The following is a 21344-nucleotide window of genomic DNA, read 5'->3' on the forward strand; positions in this document are numbered from 1 at the left end:
TTAATATTACTGGGTACGTCCATTACGATTGCTGGTATGGACTAAAGAGAGGGAGCACCTTTGTTAGTGTGTGTATTTCTGATAAACAAATGCTAGCAGACATCATTTGCATATCGGGCTTCACTGCGCAGGCCTTCATTGTACAGTTCCCTCCCTCTTTCCATCTTTCCATCTCTCTGCTACCTATTACATGCCATGTAATATCTGTCTGTAGATAATTCTGTAATGGAGTGCTTCAGCGCATCAAATGCTGATTCTGCCATCCGCACCAATTTTGGGCCTTTTGTCAAATTGGATTTCAAATCCAATTATCAGGCAAGGTAATCCACAACAGAATAACCTGCTGTAATCACTCATTTGGACGGATGCAGAGTCATTTGGGAGTCATTTCGGGAACAATCCTGCATCTGTGGGAAATTGGGAATAGGGGATGATGCCCGGGGAGGGTTTGGGGAGGTGGAGGAAGCCCCCTACTTTGACAGACAATTGAATAATTAGAGGTCAGTCAGGAATATGTGTTTAAAATGCATTGGTGAGGTGCATGTGTACAACTTTACTGTAACGTTAATATGAGCAAGTATGTACCGTCTGGGTTGTATTAAATTAGTTTATTGATGATTTTACTGTGCAATTCATATTGTATTTTCCCTACTATGCAGATGCTGTGTTTATCGTCAAATATATTTAAGACACATTTTCAATGACAGGTAGGTGTTCAATTTTAATACCACAAGAGAACTTGAGAACTTGTCATGGCATTGTCATGGCAACGTTCTGTACATCTTGGAACAATCACGTGCAGAATCTGTCTGGTTACCTGTTTGATGTAGAGAAAAACCTTTATTCTTTTTCATATCCTTTCAGGGCTCACAAAGAGAAATAATGCTGTCTGAGACAGGATTTCAAGACTGCGGCCAACACTGTGAGAAGGAGCATTATTTGGTAGAGAAGTGTTCTGTCTCAGTCGCCTCTTTCTTTCCCTTCCCACATATGTGATCCTCAATGGGAATTCTACATCTGGTCAGATGGTGAGCTGATTATAGCTTTTAAGACTAAGAATAGCATTTTTTTCTCTGTGTTGTTATAATCATACAGCTATGTAGACAAGCACTCACCAGGGTTGGGGAGTAACGAATTACATGTAATCCGTTACATGTAAGGGATTACAAAAAAACGAACTGTAATCCGTTACCAGCTAAAATATTGTAATCAGATTACAGATACTTTTGAAAAACTAGATTACTTCTAAATTCAGAAAGGATGTTTGCGTAAAAAAAATCTTTGAAACTTCTCTGTTTTCTCAATGACATTCAAATCAGCATTGAAAAAAGGCTCAAGTTTAAATTTGTTCAATGTGAGCGAGTCTGACCCTAAGTCAGAGACCACTATGATGACACACCAAATGTGTTTGTGTGTTTTGATGGATTGTGGGAAAAGAGCAGGAATAGGCTTTTGTAGGCTACAGTCCAAGCTAAGTCTTCTAATGGTGCGACTTCTGTCGGCATCAAAAGACTATCCAACTTGAATAAACGCTTGGAGGTAAGCTTGACAGCAGTGGTGTAGTCTACGGTGATACAGCTATCACTTATTATTGATATCTACATAGCACATTGATGTGAATCACACTACTGCTCTCTCATTTAGATATTTGCGCATTACGGATTGTGGTTGTTGTGAATGGCTGTTCACAAATCTAAATGTGTATTTGAACCCAATAATGGTTGAATTCAAGAAGTTTAAGCTGCTGATCAATCATTGTTTCTGAAACCAGTGGACAGCCAGTGAAAAATGTGCTCTTGCAACAGCTACATAGTGCAGATCCCAGCCTATGGAATAAAAGTGAGGCTTTTATTGCTCAATCTAATTCATGCTGATAAAAAAATTCAACCATGGGCCTAATAAATACATGCTCAAACTCGCACGCAATCTGTAGTTGCTACATCCATTTTTGGACATGTACATTTTATATATAATACCAGTCAAAAGTTTGGACACACCTACTCATTCAATGGTTTTTCTTTATTTTTTTATATTTTCTAAAATGTAGACTAATAGTGAAGACATCAAAACTATGAAATAACACATATGGAATCATGTAGTAACCAAAACAGTGTTAAACAAATCAAAATATATTTCATATTTGTAATGTGTATGCTAATAATCGGGAAGCAAGTACAGGGAGTGAATTTAATAAATGAATGAACATGCAACAAAACAAGAAACATGAGTATTGTACAGACATGAAACATATAAACAGAGACAATAACGCCTGAGGAAAGAACCAAATGGAGTGACAGATATAGGGGAGGTAATCAGGAAGGTCATTGAGTCCAGGTGAGTTTCATGAGGCGTGCGTAATAATGAGTAAACTGGCGACAACGAGCGACAGAGAGGAGGAGCGGGAGTGGACGTGACAATATTTTATATTCTTCAAAGTAGTCACCTTGCTGACAGCCTTGCACACTCTTGGCATTCTCTCAACCAGCTTCTCCTGGAATGCTTTTCCAACAGTATTGAAGGAGTTCCCACATATGCTGAGCACTTGTTGGCTGCTTTTCCTTCACTCTGCGGTCCAACTCATCCCAAACCATCTCAATTGGGTTGAGGTCGGGTGAATGCGGAGGCCAGGTCATCTGATGCAGCACTCCATGACTCTCCTTCTTGGTCAAATAGCCCCTACACAGCCTGGAGATGTGTTGGGTCATTGTCCTGTTGAAAAACAAATGATAGTCCCACTAACAGCAAACCAGATGGAATGGCGTATCACTGCAGAATGCTGCGGTAGCCATGCTGGTTAAGTGTGCCTTGAATTCTAAATAAATCACTGATAGTGTAACCAGCAAAACACCCCCACACCATCACACTTCCTACTCCATGCTTCATGGTGGGAACCACACATGCAGAGATCATTCGTTTACCTACTCTTCATCTCACAAAGACACGGCCGTTGAACCCAAAAATCTCACATTTGGAATCATCAGTCCAAAGGAATGATTTCCACTGGTCTAATGTCCATTGCTTGGGTTTCTTGGTCCAAACAAGTCTCTTCTTATTATCAGTGTCCTTTAATAGTGCTTTCTTTGCAGAAATTTGACCATGAAGGCCTGATTCACCCAGTCTCCTCTGAACAGTTGATGTTGAGATGTGTCTGATACCTTAACTCTGTGAAGCATTTATTTGGGCTGCAATTTCTGAACTTATCCTCTGCACCAGAAGTAACTCTGGGTTTTCCATTCCTGTGGCGGTCCTCATGAGAGCCAGTTTCATCATAGCGCTTGGTGGTTTTTGTGACTGCACTTGAAGAAACTTTCAAAGTTCTTGACATTTTACGCATTGACTGACCTTCATGTCTTAAAGTAATGATGGACTGTCATTTCTCTTTTCTTATTTGAGCTGTTCTTGCCATAATATGGACTTGGTCTTTTACCAAATAGGGCTATCTTCTGTATACCACCCCTACCTTTTCACAACACAACGGATTGGCTCGAACGCATTAAGAAGGAAAGAAATGACACAAATTAACTTTTAACCTCATGATTGAGCTGATTGAGAGAATGCCAAGAGTGTGCATAGCTGTCATCAAGCCAAAGGGTGGCTACTTTGAAGAATCTCTAATATAAAATATATTTTGATTTGTTTAACACTTTTTTGTTTACTACATGATTCCATATGTGTTATTTCATAGTTTATGTCATCACTATTATTCTATAATGTAGAAAATAGTAAAAATAAAGAACCATCCTTGAATGAGTAGGTGTGTCCAAACTTTTAACTGGTACTGTTTATCCATTGATTCTTGAAGAAGATAACTTAGAAATGCCTCATGAGCTTAGTTCAACTGTCACATTCCATGATAACCCAAAATATAAGCCTGTTTTTCTCCAATGTTTGTAAACTTTGTAAACGTAAACACACTGTATAGCCTCATAACATGGTTAAAACAATCATTTTGATATCATGGATGGTCAGTCCTTGCATCCATAGCTCTGTTCTATGATCTGTGAGTGGTTACATTTCTCCAGGCCCATCCCTCAGAGTTTTACTAAAACAGAGGCGGGGCCTCCGTTTTGTTATTGTTTCATCTGTAGATTTGCCCTTTAAACAGCTGCATATTACCAAGATATCAAAATGTTCCCAACAAAAAGGTAAACAATAGGCCTATAACAAATGCAGCATATGGCATTCATTTTTCCCATGTAAATAGCACTTTTCAGTAGTGCTCAAAGCATGCCATTTCACGAGAGCAGCATGTCTTTTTCAACTCGAATCAATGGGCCCAATCAGGCCTCCATGACAACAAAATCATAAAAAACAGAGTAGGGCTGGCTAATAAGTCCTTAGTTTTGGGGTTATGCTGAGGTAAAACAATATGGCTAATCTACTCTTCCATATTTCCAAGTCCTATTCTTGAAGATCAAGGGATATAACATTTATTGGAATGACTGTAATTCTAATAGACTTTGAATTTTTAATGTAAAGATATAATTTAATCGTATTATTATATGTATTAGAAAGCGATGGGTTAGAGGAAGCTTACATAACCAGACCATAAAGTAAAATTGAACATCCATATATGGCCAGCTTTGTAAACTTGAACATTGATTTATCCTGCAGTAGATGTCTTTCAATTGGTAACATAAATTGTTGACTTCTTCTAATGCCTCTTAAGCAGAAGGTAATCTAAAAGTAACTGAATGTAATCAGATTACGTTACTGAGTTTGGGCAATCCAAAAGTTATGTTACTGATTACAATTTTGGACAGGTAACTAGTAACTGTAAAAGATTACGTTTAGAAAGTAACCTACCTAATCCTGGCACTCACACATCTGACTCATAGATAAACACTCACACATCTGACTCATAGATAAACACTCACACATCTGACTCATAGATAAACACTCACACCATCTCTAATAGATAAACAACTCCAATCTGACATCAGTAGGATAAACCGCCACAATTGAGCTCATAATAAACACTCACACATCTGACTCATAGATAAACACTCACACATCTGACTCATAGATAAACACTCACACATCTGACTCATAGATAAACACTCACGCTTCTCTCAATGACAAACAAACAAGCACTCTTGAAGGCGAAATCAAGACACGTTCAGACAATTATTATTATTTTTTTCTCCCAAATATACAGAGCAAAAGCATCATAGATTCACAGACCAGTACGGGTAAAATACATTTTTTCGTCATTTTTTAAAATTTGTTTTAAATACAGAGGGCCACTGCATGAAAATAGTGGTTTACCCAGTACAACATTCACTTTCTCTTTAAATTACAGTATATACATTGATGATTCACTATTTATATTGACTTTTAAAACTTCCATGTCAATATCTTTTTGTAGCAGACTATCAAGATATTGATTGGTAGAAAAGAAAATGGAGGATGTTGTAGCATATACTAGTGTCTGTAAACCACCATTTTCAGGCAGAGCTACATTATGACAGTGTCAGTGTTTGGCATGATATATTTCTTCATACATTTTTTTCTACTATTTAACTCAGACCAAGCAAAATGTTCTGCGGGGCACAAGTCACTGATGCAATATAGCCACAGGGCACAGAAATCATTACAAAGATAACTATCCACCAATCTGAGACTACAGTAGCTTCCCCATCTCCCCCCTACCCCAGAAACAGCCTTGTGGGATGGGGAAAATGTGGACCAAACAGAGGTCTTCAACACCACTGAAAAATAGAGGATTTACCTCCCTGGCTCGATGACCCTGGAAATGGATGTTGTGTTCTATCAGGGAAGGGCAGCAACGCTGTGTTATCATTGTGGGCATATTTATTCATCTGTTTGGCCAAGGCATATTTCTAAAACATGGCAAACAGCACCAGCTGGTGCCAAACAAACACCCCTCCTCAGGTCAAACATGCAGACTGGTGTATGTGTACCCACATGGGCTTTGATTCCCACAGCGGTATATGTGATGAGCATGGCACAGGTGATACTGTATACAGACTCCCACGGTAGCAAGTTGACGGTGGGGGTTGGTAGAATAGCATTTAATTTATTAATCCATCCAGTTTGCTGGTCACAAAAATACAGATGTTAGAAAAGCTCACAAACGTTGTGTGTCTGGAGTTGTTGCACTACGGGTCCAGTTAGTTGGTACTATTCTAACCCATCAGTAAGACAGGGCTGAATCTGGGAAGGGAAGCAAGTTTTCTCTAGGGACATTCTAGCTCCCATCTCACCCCATGAACAGTTCGCGTGCCACACCCAAGGGCCAAACAGCTTTGACTGTGTGACTGTGTGAGAGAGACTGCCACAAAGAGATTAAAAACTGCTCACACAAACAACTTGTTTGCAAAGACAAGCTTGGTGGGAGATGAATGCTGAGAGAAAAAGGAACGGAAAATTGATTGTCTGTCTGTACAATATTGATGGTATAGGGATTTGTTTTGCCCTAATATACTGAAAACTGACTGAGAAAATAAGTAACTGGAAAATTATATACAGAGAGCATTGGAGATTTATATATAGTGTTCTAAGAGCCAAGCTGAATTATCAGCATTGACACAGACCTTTTTGTGTTTAAGCCGTACAATGGGCACCAATCCATTTGTAAAATTAGAGTCAAACCACCACCACTCATGTAGAAAAGCCCATTGAAATGCCTTGAATATAATCACATGTAAAATGCCTACAGCAACAACTTTCTCATTTGTTGAAGGTACAGTCTAACTCTTACAAAGGATTGTCCATTTTCAGCAAGACAACACAAGTGAAGGACAAGTTAGTACATTTATCTATTCCGTTGGCCAAGTATTCCTGCAGAAGAAGAGTCATGCTAAATAATGAGATACGAGAGGACTGTTTTAGATTTGAAAAACAGGAAATGACATCATCATTACAACTCGGTGTCTACTGTATTGCCGTAAAACTGGAGCATGTTGTTTTCCTGGCATTAGGCTAAATGTTACCCTTCTCTGATGCTATATCTAATAATAATCAAACTGATGTTAGAAAGCAGGGCCTGTCTGTCCAGACCTAGAAGCCACCCACAGGCAAACATATTTTACAGGCTTTTGAAGGCTAACTGATGATGTAACCTATGATACTGTATCATTGCGAGGTTGAATTGCAGACAAGTAATATACTGTAACTAACTGACACTCCAGGAACTGCCCTTGAGAATTACTGTAATTCTGCCCCACCCTACTTAAGACCTCTACAATGGAGGGCTCATAAGTCTTCTACTGTATGGTATTGCAGGCCTGACTGTATGGTGTGTGGTGATATGTAGTGTGGTGGCAAAATGATGTACTGTATATTTTAGTCATTATCACCAACACAACCACATTGATTATCTCATCCAATATAGTGTGCTGTACTGGATTAACATTATCGTGGTTGGTCTTGTCTGGTGTTAAAGTACTTGTCCTGTACGTGACATGCCCTGTGTTTCATGTGACCATGTCACCCTCCACAGCAGGCTAGCTAGCAGAGAGGAGGCATTGTGGATCTACCAAGTACTTTTGTATTTATCAGTGATGTTGTTTGTTTTTGTCTTTCCCTCATCTCTCGACTAAAGTGACAAGAATGGTAATGGTGAAAAAAGTGAAATTCCATATCTGGCATGAACAATACGCTCACTTAAAACAGTCAGCGTATATACAGTAGTCTCACAACAGCCAAATGAACAAAATACAGGAAATAAAAATAAAAATGTACATAATATATTCCTATCCATTTCCATCAATGAGCAGCTAGATCACAGTAGGTATACAGTCTGGATTGACTGAGTTCCAGTGTTAACATAGTATTGGGAAAGTCACATGATGATGAGAAGCTCTGTTACAGTACACAGTGTTTACATTTGGTTCCGCAGGCAGCATCCTATCCTGTGGACATGGCTGATGATCTAAAGCATATGGTATGAGAGACTTCACATTACATGGGTAGGGCACACATTATAGTCAGGCAGCTATGCTCTCCTCCATTTGAGCTGGCATGGTGCCAACAGGTTGACTGAGTAACCAATCCCCTTCTTTAAATTAGAACATATCCCGTTCAGCTTCTGAATGCAAAAGTTTATCTCCGGAAATATCTCTGGGCATTTCAAATAGTCCCACTCAAGGCAAGACAAAAACAAAGGGAAAAACTCTATACCGAGACCTCAAAACAAGTGAACTCAAACAGCCAAATAAAAATAAAGAATGCTGAATAAAAGATGCATAATGTACACTGATATTATTCCTTTATCTCAGAGTGGCAAACTGTGAAACGACGACCCAGGCTTTCCGGTTGAGATCACGGGCCTCCTTATCTGCAGAGTTCTGAGAGCTGGGAGCCCGGGGAAAAGACTGGCGTCGGTTAATTGTTTGGCAAGTCTGGGCAAATTTGGAGAGTTTTACTCCACCCACACACGGGATGAAGTTGAATCAGCCAAGCTTAACATACAGTGTGTGTGAGCGGATGCTGGGGGGAGAGAGGGGATAAGAGAAAAGAAAAGCTTTGACCATTAATACAAATTCACAGTTGTGCTTAGAACAACAAGAGAGCAGCAGAATATTGGCTTACACGTACCAAGTGATGGGTTACTTTTGCCACCCATAAGAGAGTGGTCTCGCTTTGTTTGAAAGAGAACTTGCTGTAGACCAAGACTCCTAGCCCCCAGCCCCAGTGATTGGTTATTTTGCTGTCTTATATGGGATTCTATTTCCACTGAAATCAGTGCAGCAACCACCTCCACACTTGAGTTGTGTCCATGTTGGCAAAATACCTCTCTATGGCGCAGCTACTGTATGTTTATGGGTTAGTGGAAAACTGGGCAACAGGAGGTGGTTTCTGATGAGCTTAGGATGAGACGTGGGGGGGAATGCAAGACTTCTTGATCCACTGGTTGGAACACAGAGAAGTCTGAATAAGTCCAATGTGAGTTAAAGCCACCTATTTCAAGGCTTCCCACGAACACATCATGTGCTTTGAAACGTAGGTCCCTTCTCTGCCTCAGGAAGCTGTGTTTGCCATAGTCCCAACCCATGGCTAGATGCCCCAGGACAGGCAGGCCTTCTCTGACTTTCAGGTCAGACGTGGGTCTGCATGCGCTTCTGGAGGGGCCGTGTGAGGTCTGAGTTCTGGGAGGAGGACTGGGAGTAGTGGGATGAGGAGGAGGCGGAGGCGGAGGCCTTGCTGTCCTTGTCGAAYTGCACGTAGCCRTCCTGCTTGCTGTAGCTGCTSACRCTGCTGTCGCACTGCGTGTCGATGAAGGARCTGGAGTCGCTGAGTGATCCTCTCTGGAACTCCCTCTCACACAGCTCGATGGAGCTGCTGCCCATGCCCAGCACGAAGCGCTGGCTGTAGTCGTACAGGCGGTTTGGCCCGGCACCTAGGGTGGAGTAGATGTTGGTGAAGGACATGCCCGTGGGTACCCGCTGCTTGCCCCCGGTGGTGGCAGCGGTGGGATTCCGCATCTCTGTAGTCTGGTTACCTTTAAGGGTGATGGTGGGGGTGGAGTGGTGCTCCTTGAAGGTGTTGACACTGTAGTATCCGTTGGTGGGGTCCTTAAAGAGGCAATATTGGAGAGGAGAGAAGAGGAGGGGAGAGTATTTAAATAGTTTTATCATTGTCAAGTTTGAAAAATGACCCGACTGGGTATGCCTTGTTGGCAATGTACAGTAGATGACAAAAACTACTTTTCTTAGTGAGGAAAATGTCTGAAAAGCAGAACATCTCTGGAGGGAAACATAGAAAATTAAGTCATCCCATCATTTATGTGTATTTATTCTTCTCAAAGCTTAACCAGTGTCAAGGTCAAACTGGTTTTAATTACCATTCAAATTGGCAAATAAATAAGGATTCTTTTTTAGCTAAAGCTTAAAATTATGATTTAGTCTTCTTCTGCATAAACCTCTACAATCATGTTACTTGCTAATTAACAAGCCTTGATGATTCATAGTTTGGCATCCAACTAGTCCTCCCAAAGTTCACTAATTCCCCAGTTTTAATTGGGCCCAAAATGGTTTGTGAAAACAAAGTCCTGAATTTGATATGTGCAAAATAAATGACTTGTGTGGAGCCATGGCTGCCGTGCCGAGGTTGCTGTTGTCACAGCTCCTGGCTCTTGCCTCGGTGATTGCTGTTGTCACAGCTCCTGGCTCTTGCCTCGGTGATTGCTGTTGCTAAGAATCAGGTGTGACAAGGCTGTGAGAATGAACGTGAATGTCAAGACCAATGAGCACAATGCCGCCATTGCTGCAGTGTCGAGGTTGCTGTTGTCACACAGCTCCTGGCTCCTGCCTTGACGATGCTGTTGCTAAGAAGCAGGCGGGACAAGGCTGTGAGAATGAACGTAAATGTCAAGCCCAATGAGAACAATACTGGATCCCAGAGGAGCCATTCTAATCATGGGCAAATGACACAACTATGACAACCTTAAAAAATCCTCGTCATTGTCAGCCTTTGTGTTCCCTTATCTGGTGTCTGGTCCCTGGTGATCTCCTTCCATACACAGACTCATCAGTGTGGATCAAAAGAGCCAAGGCCAATGGAAACAGGTATACAGACAGAACACCAGATGAATACTCTCAGGTACTAGGGAAACAATCATATGTACAATGGCATAAATAAACCGGACCACAATTTTCTTTTCAGCTCCTGATTGGCTTTGGCGTTCTGTGTGCTGAGTTTGAATTGGCCATCGTTCATAGTGAGTTGCTTGTTCCATAGTCTAATGATATTATCTGTGCGTCTTGTTTGAAGGAGGTTTTTATTTCAATATTTCTTTCTTTATAAGTATAATGCCATATCTCCCACACTGTAGATGTGCATAAATAGTGAGGTAATGGTGCTGTTAGCACAGTGCTTGTCTATTTGAGGAATTTGCATATCTGAGAACCAAGGGGCCTCTTGTTAAAAGATCCCATACTGACTCTTTGCCTGTCTGTTTTAACTATAGCTTCCTGTTTATGTTGAAATAACAAGAATTGGTGTCATATGTGAGAAGGATCTGGAACAAAAGCAGTGCGGGGAATCCCTTTCTATTCATAGGCTTACTGCTCTCCTCATTATCAACATAGAAAGGTACAGGATATCCACCTTTATATTATACAGTGGGATCATTGTTTAATATTGTCACGACTTCTGCCGAAGTCGTTGCCTCTCCTTGTTCGGGCGGTGTTCGGCGGTCGACGTCACCGGTCTTCTAGCCATCATTGATCCATTTTTCATTTTTCCATTGGTTTTGTCTTGTCTTCTCACACACCTGTTTCCAATCCCATCCATTACAYGTTGTGTATTTAACCCTCTGTTTCTCCTCATGTCTTTGTCAGAGATTGTTTCTTGTTAGTRTTGTTTTTTATGTGTATAGGTGCGCGACGGGTCTTCGKACCCATATTTGTTTATGTTCGTTTCTTATTAGTGTTATGGAGCATGTACTTGGACATTCATTAAAAGACTCCATTTTACACTCCGTTTGACTCTCCTGCGCCTGACTTCCCTGCCACCTATACACACGACTCTGACAAATATTCGTAACTTGTGCAGTAAGTCCAGACAGGTATAGTGCGCAGGATATTGAGATTGTTATAGTGCTATTAACTTACAGTAATATACCTTTTGTCAGAGTGTTGGCATTTTAAAAGCATCTCCCTTCCGAGGCACAGACTCACCAAGTCCTCCAAACTGTATCTAAAGCAGCAGTAATGGGGCTTCTCTGGCATAACAAGTATTGTTGATTGAGCATACTGAAATTCTAGCACACTAACCTTTCTCTTAATTTGTGTCACATTAAGACCTCTTTCATTACAGTGAAAATATGAGGAAGGCAATCATCACAATGAATGATACATTATTGGTTTTGGTTGAATATAATGCCACTTTTTAAGTGATTTGAATGCAGAAATGGTGAACTCTCATTACAAAAGTGTAACACTGATTCTGCTTTGCCGAAGTGTGACTAATGAATATTACAATGCATCATACGATTCTCTATCTGGTGAAGTTTACAAACGTAATTTTACCATACACATACAGTACGTACTTTGTACTTTTAGTATGGTTTGCTTTCTAAGTCATTGGTAGCTGGTAGTGTGAGTGTATTCTGCATTCTACAGCATGGCTCCTTCACTTTGAACCTCCAGAGCCAGACACATCCTGATTCCATATACTGTACACCACCTTTGATGACCACCTAATTAATCAAATTAAACCTTAATTGGATACATTTGACTCCTGGTCTTATCCTCTCCAAAGCCAAGGTGGACGGAAAAAAGGTCCTGAGTTGAAGATCAATCTGATCCCACTTTCCTGCACCATCCCCTCTTTCTCCTTCTCTATCTCTATCTCCTTCTGTCCTCCCTCCATCCTCCATGCTCCTGGACCTACCTTGATATGCTGGTACTCTTTCTCATCCTCTTGCAGCACCTCTAGTTGCTTCAGCACTGACTCCTGCTGGAACTCCCCACGTTCTACCTGCACATAGGCAAGGCACAGAAATATGAAAAGAAGTGTTGAGCTCTCAGCTTCTTTGGTGTCTTTGACGTTATCAAAACAGTCAGAATACAGGAATTTCCCTTCTGAAAAATTCTGTAATAATATTCAGACACATTTCGACTTCAGTCGGGGCAAGTAACTATAAATAATGTATCCATGAATCTCATTAGAGAAATGCCGATATGTAAGGTATCACATGCAGACACCCGTGAAGTGTTACAGAGCACAATATTATCAAAGGTCCCTTGCTGAAACCATAGCCCTTGTTATGGAATTCCCAAAAATGAGGCAGGGTTTTTTAATAGGCATAGAGAGGGCACAAATAAAACTGCCTGCGACCCCATACAAGTTTCAACATCTCAATGGCTACGCCTTACAGTGGCGTTTTCCCTCAGGGAGAAAGAATGTGGGCCTGTCCTCTAAATATAGGCCAACACAGTGCCTTGATCACCGTGTATACATCTACACACCTCAGTCCTGTTCCATTATTCAGCAGGTTGCTCTTGTGCCCTAGAACAGTGCTATTAATGCTATCCTAGAGTTAATTAAGATTCATTATCGGTGAGTATGAAGAGGGCTGGAGGGATTCGAGTTCTGTTGTTTTCACGTTGGGTACAGGTGGAAATGGTGGCAGGACACTCACACTCACCATCAGTTGCTTCATGGCGGTGTGCTCCTCGTTTTCCCGGGCCACGTTGTGTTCTTTGTGGACAATCTCTACTCGGATGTCATTCTTGGCCGACACCACCCCTTTTAGATCTGATGGAAACAACAGTAAATTACAGCTCAAGATCCTAAGAGACACAATATTCACAAAGACATTGCACTTCCCCCAAAAATCTTCAATAAATTGGACTTCAAATTCCCTTGACATGGCTTTGAGAGTAGAGTCACTTTCTCCATCAATACAGAGCAAGAGATGCAATTTATTGTGTTTTGTTGTCAAGATAAGATCATTTTCTGCGTACAGTACATAACAGTTGAAGTAGGAAGTTTACATACACTTAGGTTGGTGTCATTAGAACTCTTTTTTCAACCACTCCACAAATTTCTTTTGAACAAACTATAGTTTTGGCAAGTCTACTTTGGACATCTACTTTGTGCATGACACAAGTAACTTTTCCAACAATTGTTTAGAGACAGATTATTTCTGTCTGTATCACAATTCCAGTGGGTCAGAAGTTAACATACACTAAGTTGACTGTTCCTTTAAACAGCTTAGAAAATTCTCGAAAATGATGTCTTGGCTTTAGAAGCTTCTGATAGGCTAATTGACATAATTTGAGTCAATTGGAGGTGTACCTGTGGATGTATTTCAAGGCCTACCTTCAAACTCAGTGCCTCTTTGCTTGACATCATGGGAAAATCAAAAGAAATCAGCCAAGACCTCAGAAAAAAAATTCTGGTTCATCCTTGGGAGCATTTTCCAAATGCCTGAAGGTACCACGTTCATCTCTACAAACAATAGTACGCAAGTGTAAACACCATGGGACCACGCAGTCGTCATACCGCTCAGGAAGGAGACGCGTTCTGTCTCCTAGAGATGAATGTACTTTGGTGCAAAAAATGCAAATCAATCCCAGAACAACAGCAAAGGACCTTGTGAAGATGCTGGAGGAAACAGGTACCAAATTATCTATATCCACAGTAAAACGAGTCCTATATCGTCATAACCTGAAAGGCTGCTCAGCAAGGAAGAAGCCACTGCTCCAAAACCGCCATAAAAAAGCCAGACTACGGTTTGCAACTGCACATGGGGACAAAGATCGTACTTTTTGGAGATATGTCTTCTGGTCTGATGAAACAAAAATAGAACTGTTTGGCCATAATGACCATCGTTATGTTTGGAGGAGAAAGGGGATGCTTGCAAGCGGAAGAACTACATCCCAACCATGAAGCATGGGGGTGGCAGCATCATGTCGTGGGGGTGCTTTGCTGCAGGAGGGACTGGTGCACTTCACCAATAGATGGCATCATGAGGTAGGAAAATTATGTGGATATATTGAAGCAACATCTCAAGACATCAGACAGGAAGTTAAAGCTTGGTCGCAAATGGGTCTTCCAAATGGACAATGACCCAAAGCATATTTGCCAAGTTGTGGCAAAAGGACAACAAAGTCAAGGTATTGGAGTGGCCATCACAAAGCCCTGACCTCCATCCTACAGAAAATCCAACTGAAAGGGCGTGTGAAAGCAAGGATCCTACAAACCTGACTCAGTTACATCAGCTCTGTCTGGAGGAATGGGCCAAAATTCACCCAACTTATTGTAGGAAGCTTGTGCAAGGCTACCTGAAACATTTGACCCAAGTTAATCAATTTAAAGACAATAACCTGAATTAGTATTTGGTATCATGTAAACTTCTGACCCACTGGGAATGTGATGAAAGAAATAAACGCTGAAATAAATCATTCTCTCTACTGACATTTTATTCTGACATTTCACATTCTTAAAATAAAGTGGTGATCCTAACTGACCTAATACAGGGAATTTTTGCTGGGATTAAATGTCAGGAATTGTGAAAACTGAGTTTAAATGGATTTGGCTAAGGTGTATGTAAACTTCCGACTTCAAATGTCAGCACATCTGAAACTGGCCTGACGGTGGCTCAGTTTGGACAATGCAGTTCATACTGTCGTATAACAAAGTCTTACTTTCTGTCTTAATTTTGCTTGCAAGCTCTCTCTGGTGAGCACAGATGGAGACGGGTAGTGAGGGCATAACCAGGTGCGCTTCCTCTGTGGTATACAACAACAACATGCTGAACGCTAGTAAAAGGTCCCACACAGGGACTCGCACGCAGCAGCACATTTTTAGCAAAGCACAATGGCTGACTGTTTCTAACCTGAGGCACTGTTAGGGATGGAGTTTTGATTTGAATATGAGAAAGGATGGAAGTAACTGTAGCCAGCAATTAATAGTGTGGTAAGTTATACTGCTCAATTATGAGACATGAGCCCTCATACCCTGTCTATCTCTTGCTGAGGACCATGCCTCGTTTAGCTTTGGCATGCATTGGGTGACACAGGTACAGTGATACGTACTTCTCTGAGAGCGGGTACAACAGAAAGCTCCGATGGTTCCCATGAGGACGATGAAAGCCACTAAGGCACCGACTGCCACCCCTATGATGACCGCCAACGGGAGAGACTCTGTGGATGACAAAACATTCCCTTCTACAATAACACATTGCAAATACAATCAGTACACTACACACATATAAAGTATACATAAATACAAACATGTAAAATGAGGACCAAAGTACAAACAATTCCATTGTAAAATAATAGAGGCATTACTTAGTTTTACAAATACACACATCTCCATAACATATTAATCATAAATATTTCCCCAAATGTTTTAGTGGCCAACATAAGAAATATCTCTATATACAGTATATATATATATACAGTGGGGCACCAATTGTGCAAGTTCTCCCACTTAAAAAGATGAGAGGCCTGTAATTTTCATCATAGGTACACTTCAACTATGACAGACAAAATGAGAAAAAAAATTCTCCAGAAAATCACATTGTAGGATTTTTAATGAATTTATTTGCAAATTATGGTGGAAAATAAGTATTTGGTCACCTACAAACAAGCAAGATTTCTGGCTCTCACAGACCTGTAACTTCTTCTTTAAGAGGCTCCTCTGTCCTCCACTCGTTACCTGTATTAATGGCACCTGTTTGAACTTGTTATCAGTATAAAAGACACCTGTCCACAACCTCAAACAGTCACACTCCAAACTCCACTATGGCCAAGACCAAAGAGCTGTCAAAGGACACCAGAAACAAAATTGTAGACCTGCACCAGGCTGGGAAGACTGAATCTGCAATAGGTAAGCAGCTTGGTTTGAAGAAATCAACTGTGGGAGCAATTATTAGGAAATGGAAGACATACAAGACCACTGATAATCTCCCTCGATCTGGGGCTCCACGCAAGATCTCACCCCGTGGGGTCAAAATGATCACAAGAACGGTGAGCAAAAATCCCAGAACCACACGGGGGGACCTAGTGAATGACCTGCAGAGAGCTGGGACCAAAGTAACAAAGCCTACCATCAGCAAGGGCATTGAAGATGAAATGTGGCTGGGTCTTTCAGCATGACAATGATCCCAAACACACCGCCCGGGCAACGAAGGAGTGGCTTCGTAAGAAGCATTTCAAGGTCCTGGAGTGGCCTAGCCAGTCTCCAGATCTCAACCCCATAGAAAATCTTTGGAGGTGTAACGGCTGTCAATGTCGTTCTCCTCCTCAGACGAGGAGGAGCATGGATCGGACCAAGATGCGGAGTAGGAGGTATTCATGATTTTAATGACAAACCAACAAACACTAAGAAATTAACAAAACAACAAACGTGACTAACCTGCAACAGTCCTGTGTGGCCCAAACGCTAACACAGGAAACAATCACCCACAAACAAACATTGTGAACAGCCAGCCTATATATGGTTCCCAATCAGAGGAAAACGTAAACCACCTGTCTCTGATTGAGAACCATATAAGGCTGATTAACAGTGATCTAAACACAAAACATACAATGCCCACCCCAACTCACGCCCTGACCAACTAAACATATACAAGAAATAACATAAAATAGGTCAGGAACGTGACAGGAGGGAGTTGAAAGTCCGTGTTGCCCAGCAACAGCCCCAAAACATCACTGCTCTAGAGGAGATCTGCATGCAGGAATGGGTCAAAATACCAGCAACAGTGTGTGAAAACCTTGTGAAGACTTACAGAAAACGTTTGACCTCTGTCATTGCCAACAAAGGGTATATAACAAAGTATTGAGATAAACTTTTGTTATTGACCAAATACTTATTTTCCACCATAATTTGCAAATAAATTCATAAAATATCCTACAATGTGATTTTCTGGAAATTCTTTTCTCATTTTGTCTGTCATAGTTGAAGTGTACCTATGATGAAAATTACAGGCCTCTCTCATCTTTTTAAGTGGGAGAACTTGCACAATTGGTGGCTGACTAAATACTTTTTTGCCCCACTGTATATGTATAAATACATTTTAACATACACTACATGACCAAAGTATGTGGACTTGTGGACGCTCATCAAACATCTCATTCCAAAATCATGGGGATTAATATGGAGTTGGTCCCCCTTTTGCTACTATAACAGCCTCCACTCTTCTTGGAAGGCTTTTCATTAGATGTTGGAACATTTCTGCTGGGATTTGTTTCCATTCAGCCACAAGAGCATGAGTGAGGTCAGGCACTGATCTTAGGCGATTACGTCTGGCTCGCATGCGGCATTCCAATTCATCCCAAAGGTGTTCGATGGAGTTTAGGTCAGGGCTCTGTGCAGGCCAGTCAAGTTCTTCCACACCGATCTCGACAAACCATTTCTTTATGGACCTCGCTTTGTGCACGGGGGCTTTATCATGCTGAAACAGGAAAGGGCCAACTCTAAACTGTTGCCACAAAGTTGGAAGCACATGCTGTAGTGTTAAGATTTCCTTTCACTGGAAGTACGGGGTCTAGCCCGGACCATGAAAAACAGCTCCAGACCATTATTCCAAACCTAGATTTGTCCGTCGGACTGCCAGATGGTGAGGCGGGATTTCACTCCAGAGAACACGTTTCCACTGCTCCAGAGTCCAATGGCAGTGAGCTTTACACCACTCCAGCCGACGCTTGGCATTGTGCATGGCAATCTTAGGCTTGTGTGTGGCTGCTCAGCCATGGAAACCCAGTTAATTAAGCCAAATCCACAATTTTGAAAGGTTGTCCACATACTTTTGTATATATGGTGTATTTTTTATTACAGTGCTGATTCCTTCCATTCAAATTTAATATATCCTCATTTACAGAAGTGGCTGAGTGTTTTTTTTATTGAGTTGTTAAATAGCAACAGGGCTGTGCGTTGAATCAGCCTAATCCTTTAAGGGATACTTTGAGATTTTGGCAATGAAGCCCTTTATCTTGTTCCCCAGAGTCAGATTAACTTGTGGATATCATCTTTGTCTCTGCATGCAGTTTGAAGGAAGTAGCGCAATTACTTAATTGGCGTTAACGCAATGACTGGAAATCTATGGGAACAGCTAGCATGCTCCTGTAGACGTTCAGTCATTTCGCTGATGCTACAGTAGTTAGCATTGGCTTGCTTCATACTTCCTTCATACTGGACAGAGACATTACAATGGTATGTACCAGTTCATCTGACTCTGGGTAAGTACAGTAGATGAAGGGCTTCTATTGCAAACATCTTGAAGTATCCCTTTAAAGTATCTATGAGTGGCCTGATTCCAACCCACCTCCATGAATTACCTCCCTGCACTTTAAACAAATGCAACAGAACAGAGTGGCTTTTCCCCAGCATTAACGTCTATTTAATGCCTTCATTAATCAATGTCCCTGTCAAATAAGCCAGCAATACATGATCATTTATGGAGAGTGAATACAAACAAATCTTCACCATTGAAAAGACAGAGCAACACGTCCAACTATGAAACCCAGCCAGACAATTAAAGGCTTTTACTAACCGCACTTGAGTTGTACTTTATCTCAACTAGCTAATTAATTAGCTACAGATTAATCACAGTGTCATTGAATATACAAAATGAATGTAGTAACTACAAATGCATTGGCTGGTTATTTCATATCTGTCTGATTTCAACAGTCTGGGTCATCCTATTGTCCTAAAGCGAAATAATGTGAAGTGCTGATAAACCAGACACAACAAAAATGTCCCACACAAACGAGATGGGTGTTGTCAACGCCTAAAACTGAATAGTGCATGCAGGTTTCATTGTGATTTGTGAAAATGATAATGGTTGGTTGAACAGTTGCAAACCCATCAAATCCATTGACGTTCATACTCTCATGTTCGTTTACACACACACACACACACACACACAACAACAAACACACAACACACACACACACCCACACACACACACACACACACACACACACACACACACACACACACACACACACACACACACACACAACACACAACACACACACACACACATCCACACACCCCACACACACCACCTCCATCACACACCATATCACATATTCTATTTGTCTCTACACTCCACTAGAACCACGGCCACCACAGTAAAGTAGAGGTGGAACCTGTCAAACCTTGGCTCCCACCTTGTTCCTTGAGGCGGATGATCTCCGTGTCAGACCCAAAGCTGTTCCAGGCTGTGCAGTTGTAGATGGTCTGGAAGTCTGCAGGGACGATGTTACTCATGGTCAGAGTAGAGATGACCCCTTCCTCGGTGCTGACCGTCTCCACTGTGTAACGGCCAGAYGTCCCTGACTCCAGCACTGTCTCCTTCCATGACCAGGCCTGTAAGGGAATCACAAATTAAACATGAGGGGGGGAGGACTTCCCTGTACTGTTCTAATTGACAACAATTGATTGCAGACAAAGAGGATAAATTGCAAGCACTATTCTGGTTGTTAAATCATATTTATAAGCATGAAGGCAAAATTACTTTCACATTTATCCTTGATTAATATACCTCTTTAGACCCTCCCATCAAATCAACATCATATTAATTATGCAGCAAATTGATGGCCATCATCAATACACAAAACACTAATTAGTATATTGCAATTATGCAAAAACTACACACTTACATGTAAACTCACATGTGTACACACTCGCGCATGCGCACAAACACACACACACGCACACACACACACATGCACACACACACAGTTAACGGAACAAGAGAGGGCTCTGAGAGTAAGCTGTTTATCTAAGGGCCATAAATCTTAATGGGATCTGTGCTAACAGAGCATCAGCATGCAATAAATGAGAAATGAAGGGTCTAAGCTTGCCATGCTTCATGCCTTCTTATTCATACAACAATAAACGGTTAGAATACTGGTATATTCATTAAACTGATATCTTTCTCAAATCAAATTCAAATCAAATTTTATTGGTCGCATACGCATGATTAGCAGATGTTATTGCTGGTGTAGTGAAATGCTTGTGCTTATAGCTACGCCCGCAATAACATCTGCCAATCACGTGTATGTGACCAATAAATTTGATTTGAATTTGATTGGTTTTGAATTGAGAAAGATATCAGTTTAATGAATATAATAGTATTCTAACCGTTTATTTTTGTATGAACACAACTTCTCAGTTGTATTGCATGTGTTCTTAGATGGTTTAATCAAATGCTAATAACGCAAGAGGCACGTTGTCAGGGCACCATGGCTGTAATGCAACCCATATACCATGCAATGCTGTGGCCAGTAGAGATAAGTAGAAGAGTTACATTTTGAAGGAAGTGGTGTTGGTGATACTCACAATGCGGTCTGGAGGTGGAGTGCTCCGGATGAAGCACTTGATCTCTCCCTTCTCCCCGTGGAGAGCCTGATGTGTCTGGGTACTGGAGATGGTGGGTGGGCCTGTGGAGAGGGCACAAAGGAGAACATACCAACACTGTACCATGAAGGCCAATCACAAACCCACACATTACCACAATCAACCACTTCCAGATTCCTTTGGGTTCATGGTCCTGAGTGGCGCAGCAGTCTAAGGCACTGCATTTCAGGGCTAGAGGTGTCACTACAGACCCTGGTTCAATTCCAGGCTGTATCACAACATTCCATTATTGGGAGTCCCATAGGGTGGCACACAATATTGCCCAGTGTTGTCTGGGTTTTGGTTTGGCTGGGGTAGCCCATCATTGTAAATAAGAATTTGTTCTTAACTGACTTGACTAGTTAAATAATGGTTAAAAAATGCCATGTAATACTGATTCAATCAAGTTGTTCCGCAGTCAATTAAGCGGTATACCCCTAACAGCATTCTTTCTCACAGAAAACCCTACTTCCAATTTTCAACCGACTCGGAATGCCGGCAGTAAACAACAATTTTGG

General features: G+C 41.3%; 1 protein-coding gene across 3 annotated transcripts in view; it reads right to left on the minus strand.

Moving 5' to 3' along the window:
• Positions 1-5108: 5108 nt before the first annotated feature.
• The window catches only part of LOC111960686 (kin of IRRE-like protein 3), a 220819-nt gene continuing 204583 nt past the window's right edge, over positions 5109-21344 (minus strand). The window contains exons 10-16 of one of the 3 annotated variants that reach the window (XM_023982826.2): positions 20770-20870; positions 19596-19794; positions 15513-15620; positions 15123-15206; positions 13118-13227; positions 12361-12447; positions 5109-9539 (exon numbers count right to left, since the gene is read on the minus strand). In XM_023982826.2, coding sequence (XP_023838594.1) covers positions 9063-9539; positions 12361-12447; positions 13118-13227; positions 15123-15206; positions 15513-15620; positions 19596-19794; positions 20770-20870 — 1166 coding nt within the window. In that variant the 3' untranslated portion in view covers positions 5109-9062. Of the gene's footprint in view, positions 9540-12360; positions 12448-13111; positions 13228-15122; positions 15207-15512; positions 15621-19595; positions 19795-20769; positions 20871-21344 lie in introns of all 3 variants that reach the window. The other 2 variants (XM_023982828.2, XM_023982827.2) reach the window with 2 other exon arrangements.

The sequence above is a fragment of the Salvelinus sp. IW2-2015 genome, linkage group LG4p (genome assembly GCF_002910315.2).
Source record: "Salvelinus sp. IW2-2015 linkage group LG4p, ASM291031v2, whole genome shotgun sequence".
NCBI classification, from domain to species: domain Eukaryota; kingdom Metazoa; phylum Chordata; class Actinopteri; order Salmoniformes; family Salmonidae; genus Salvelinus; species Salvelinus sp. IW2-2015.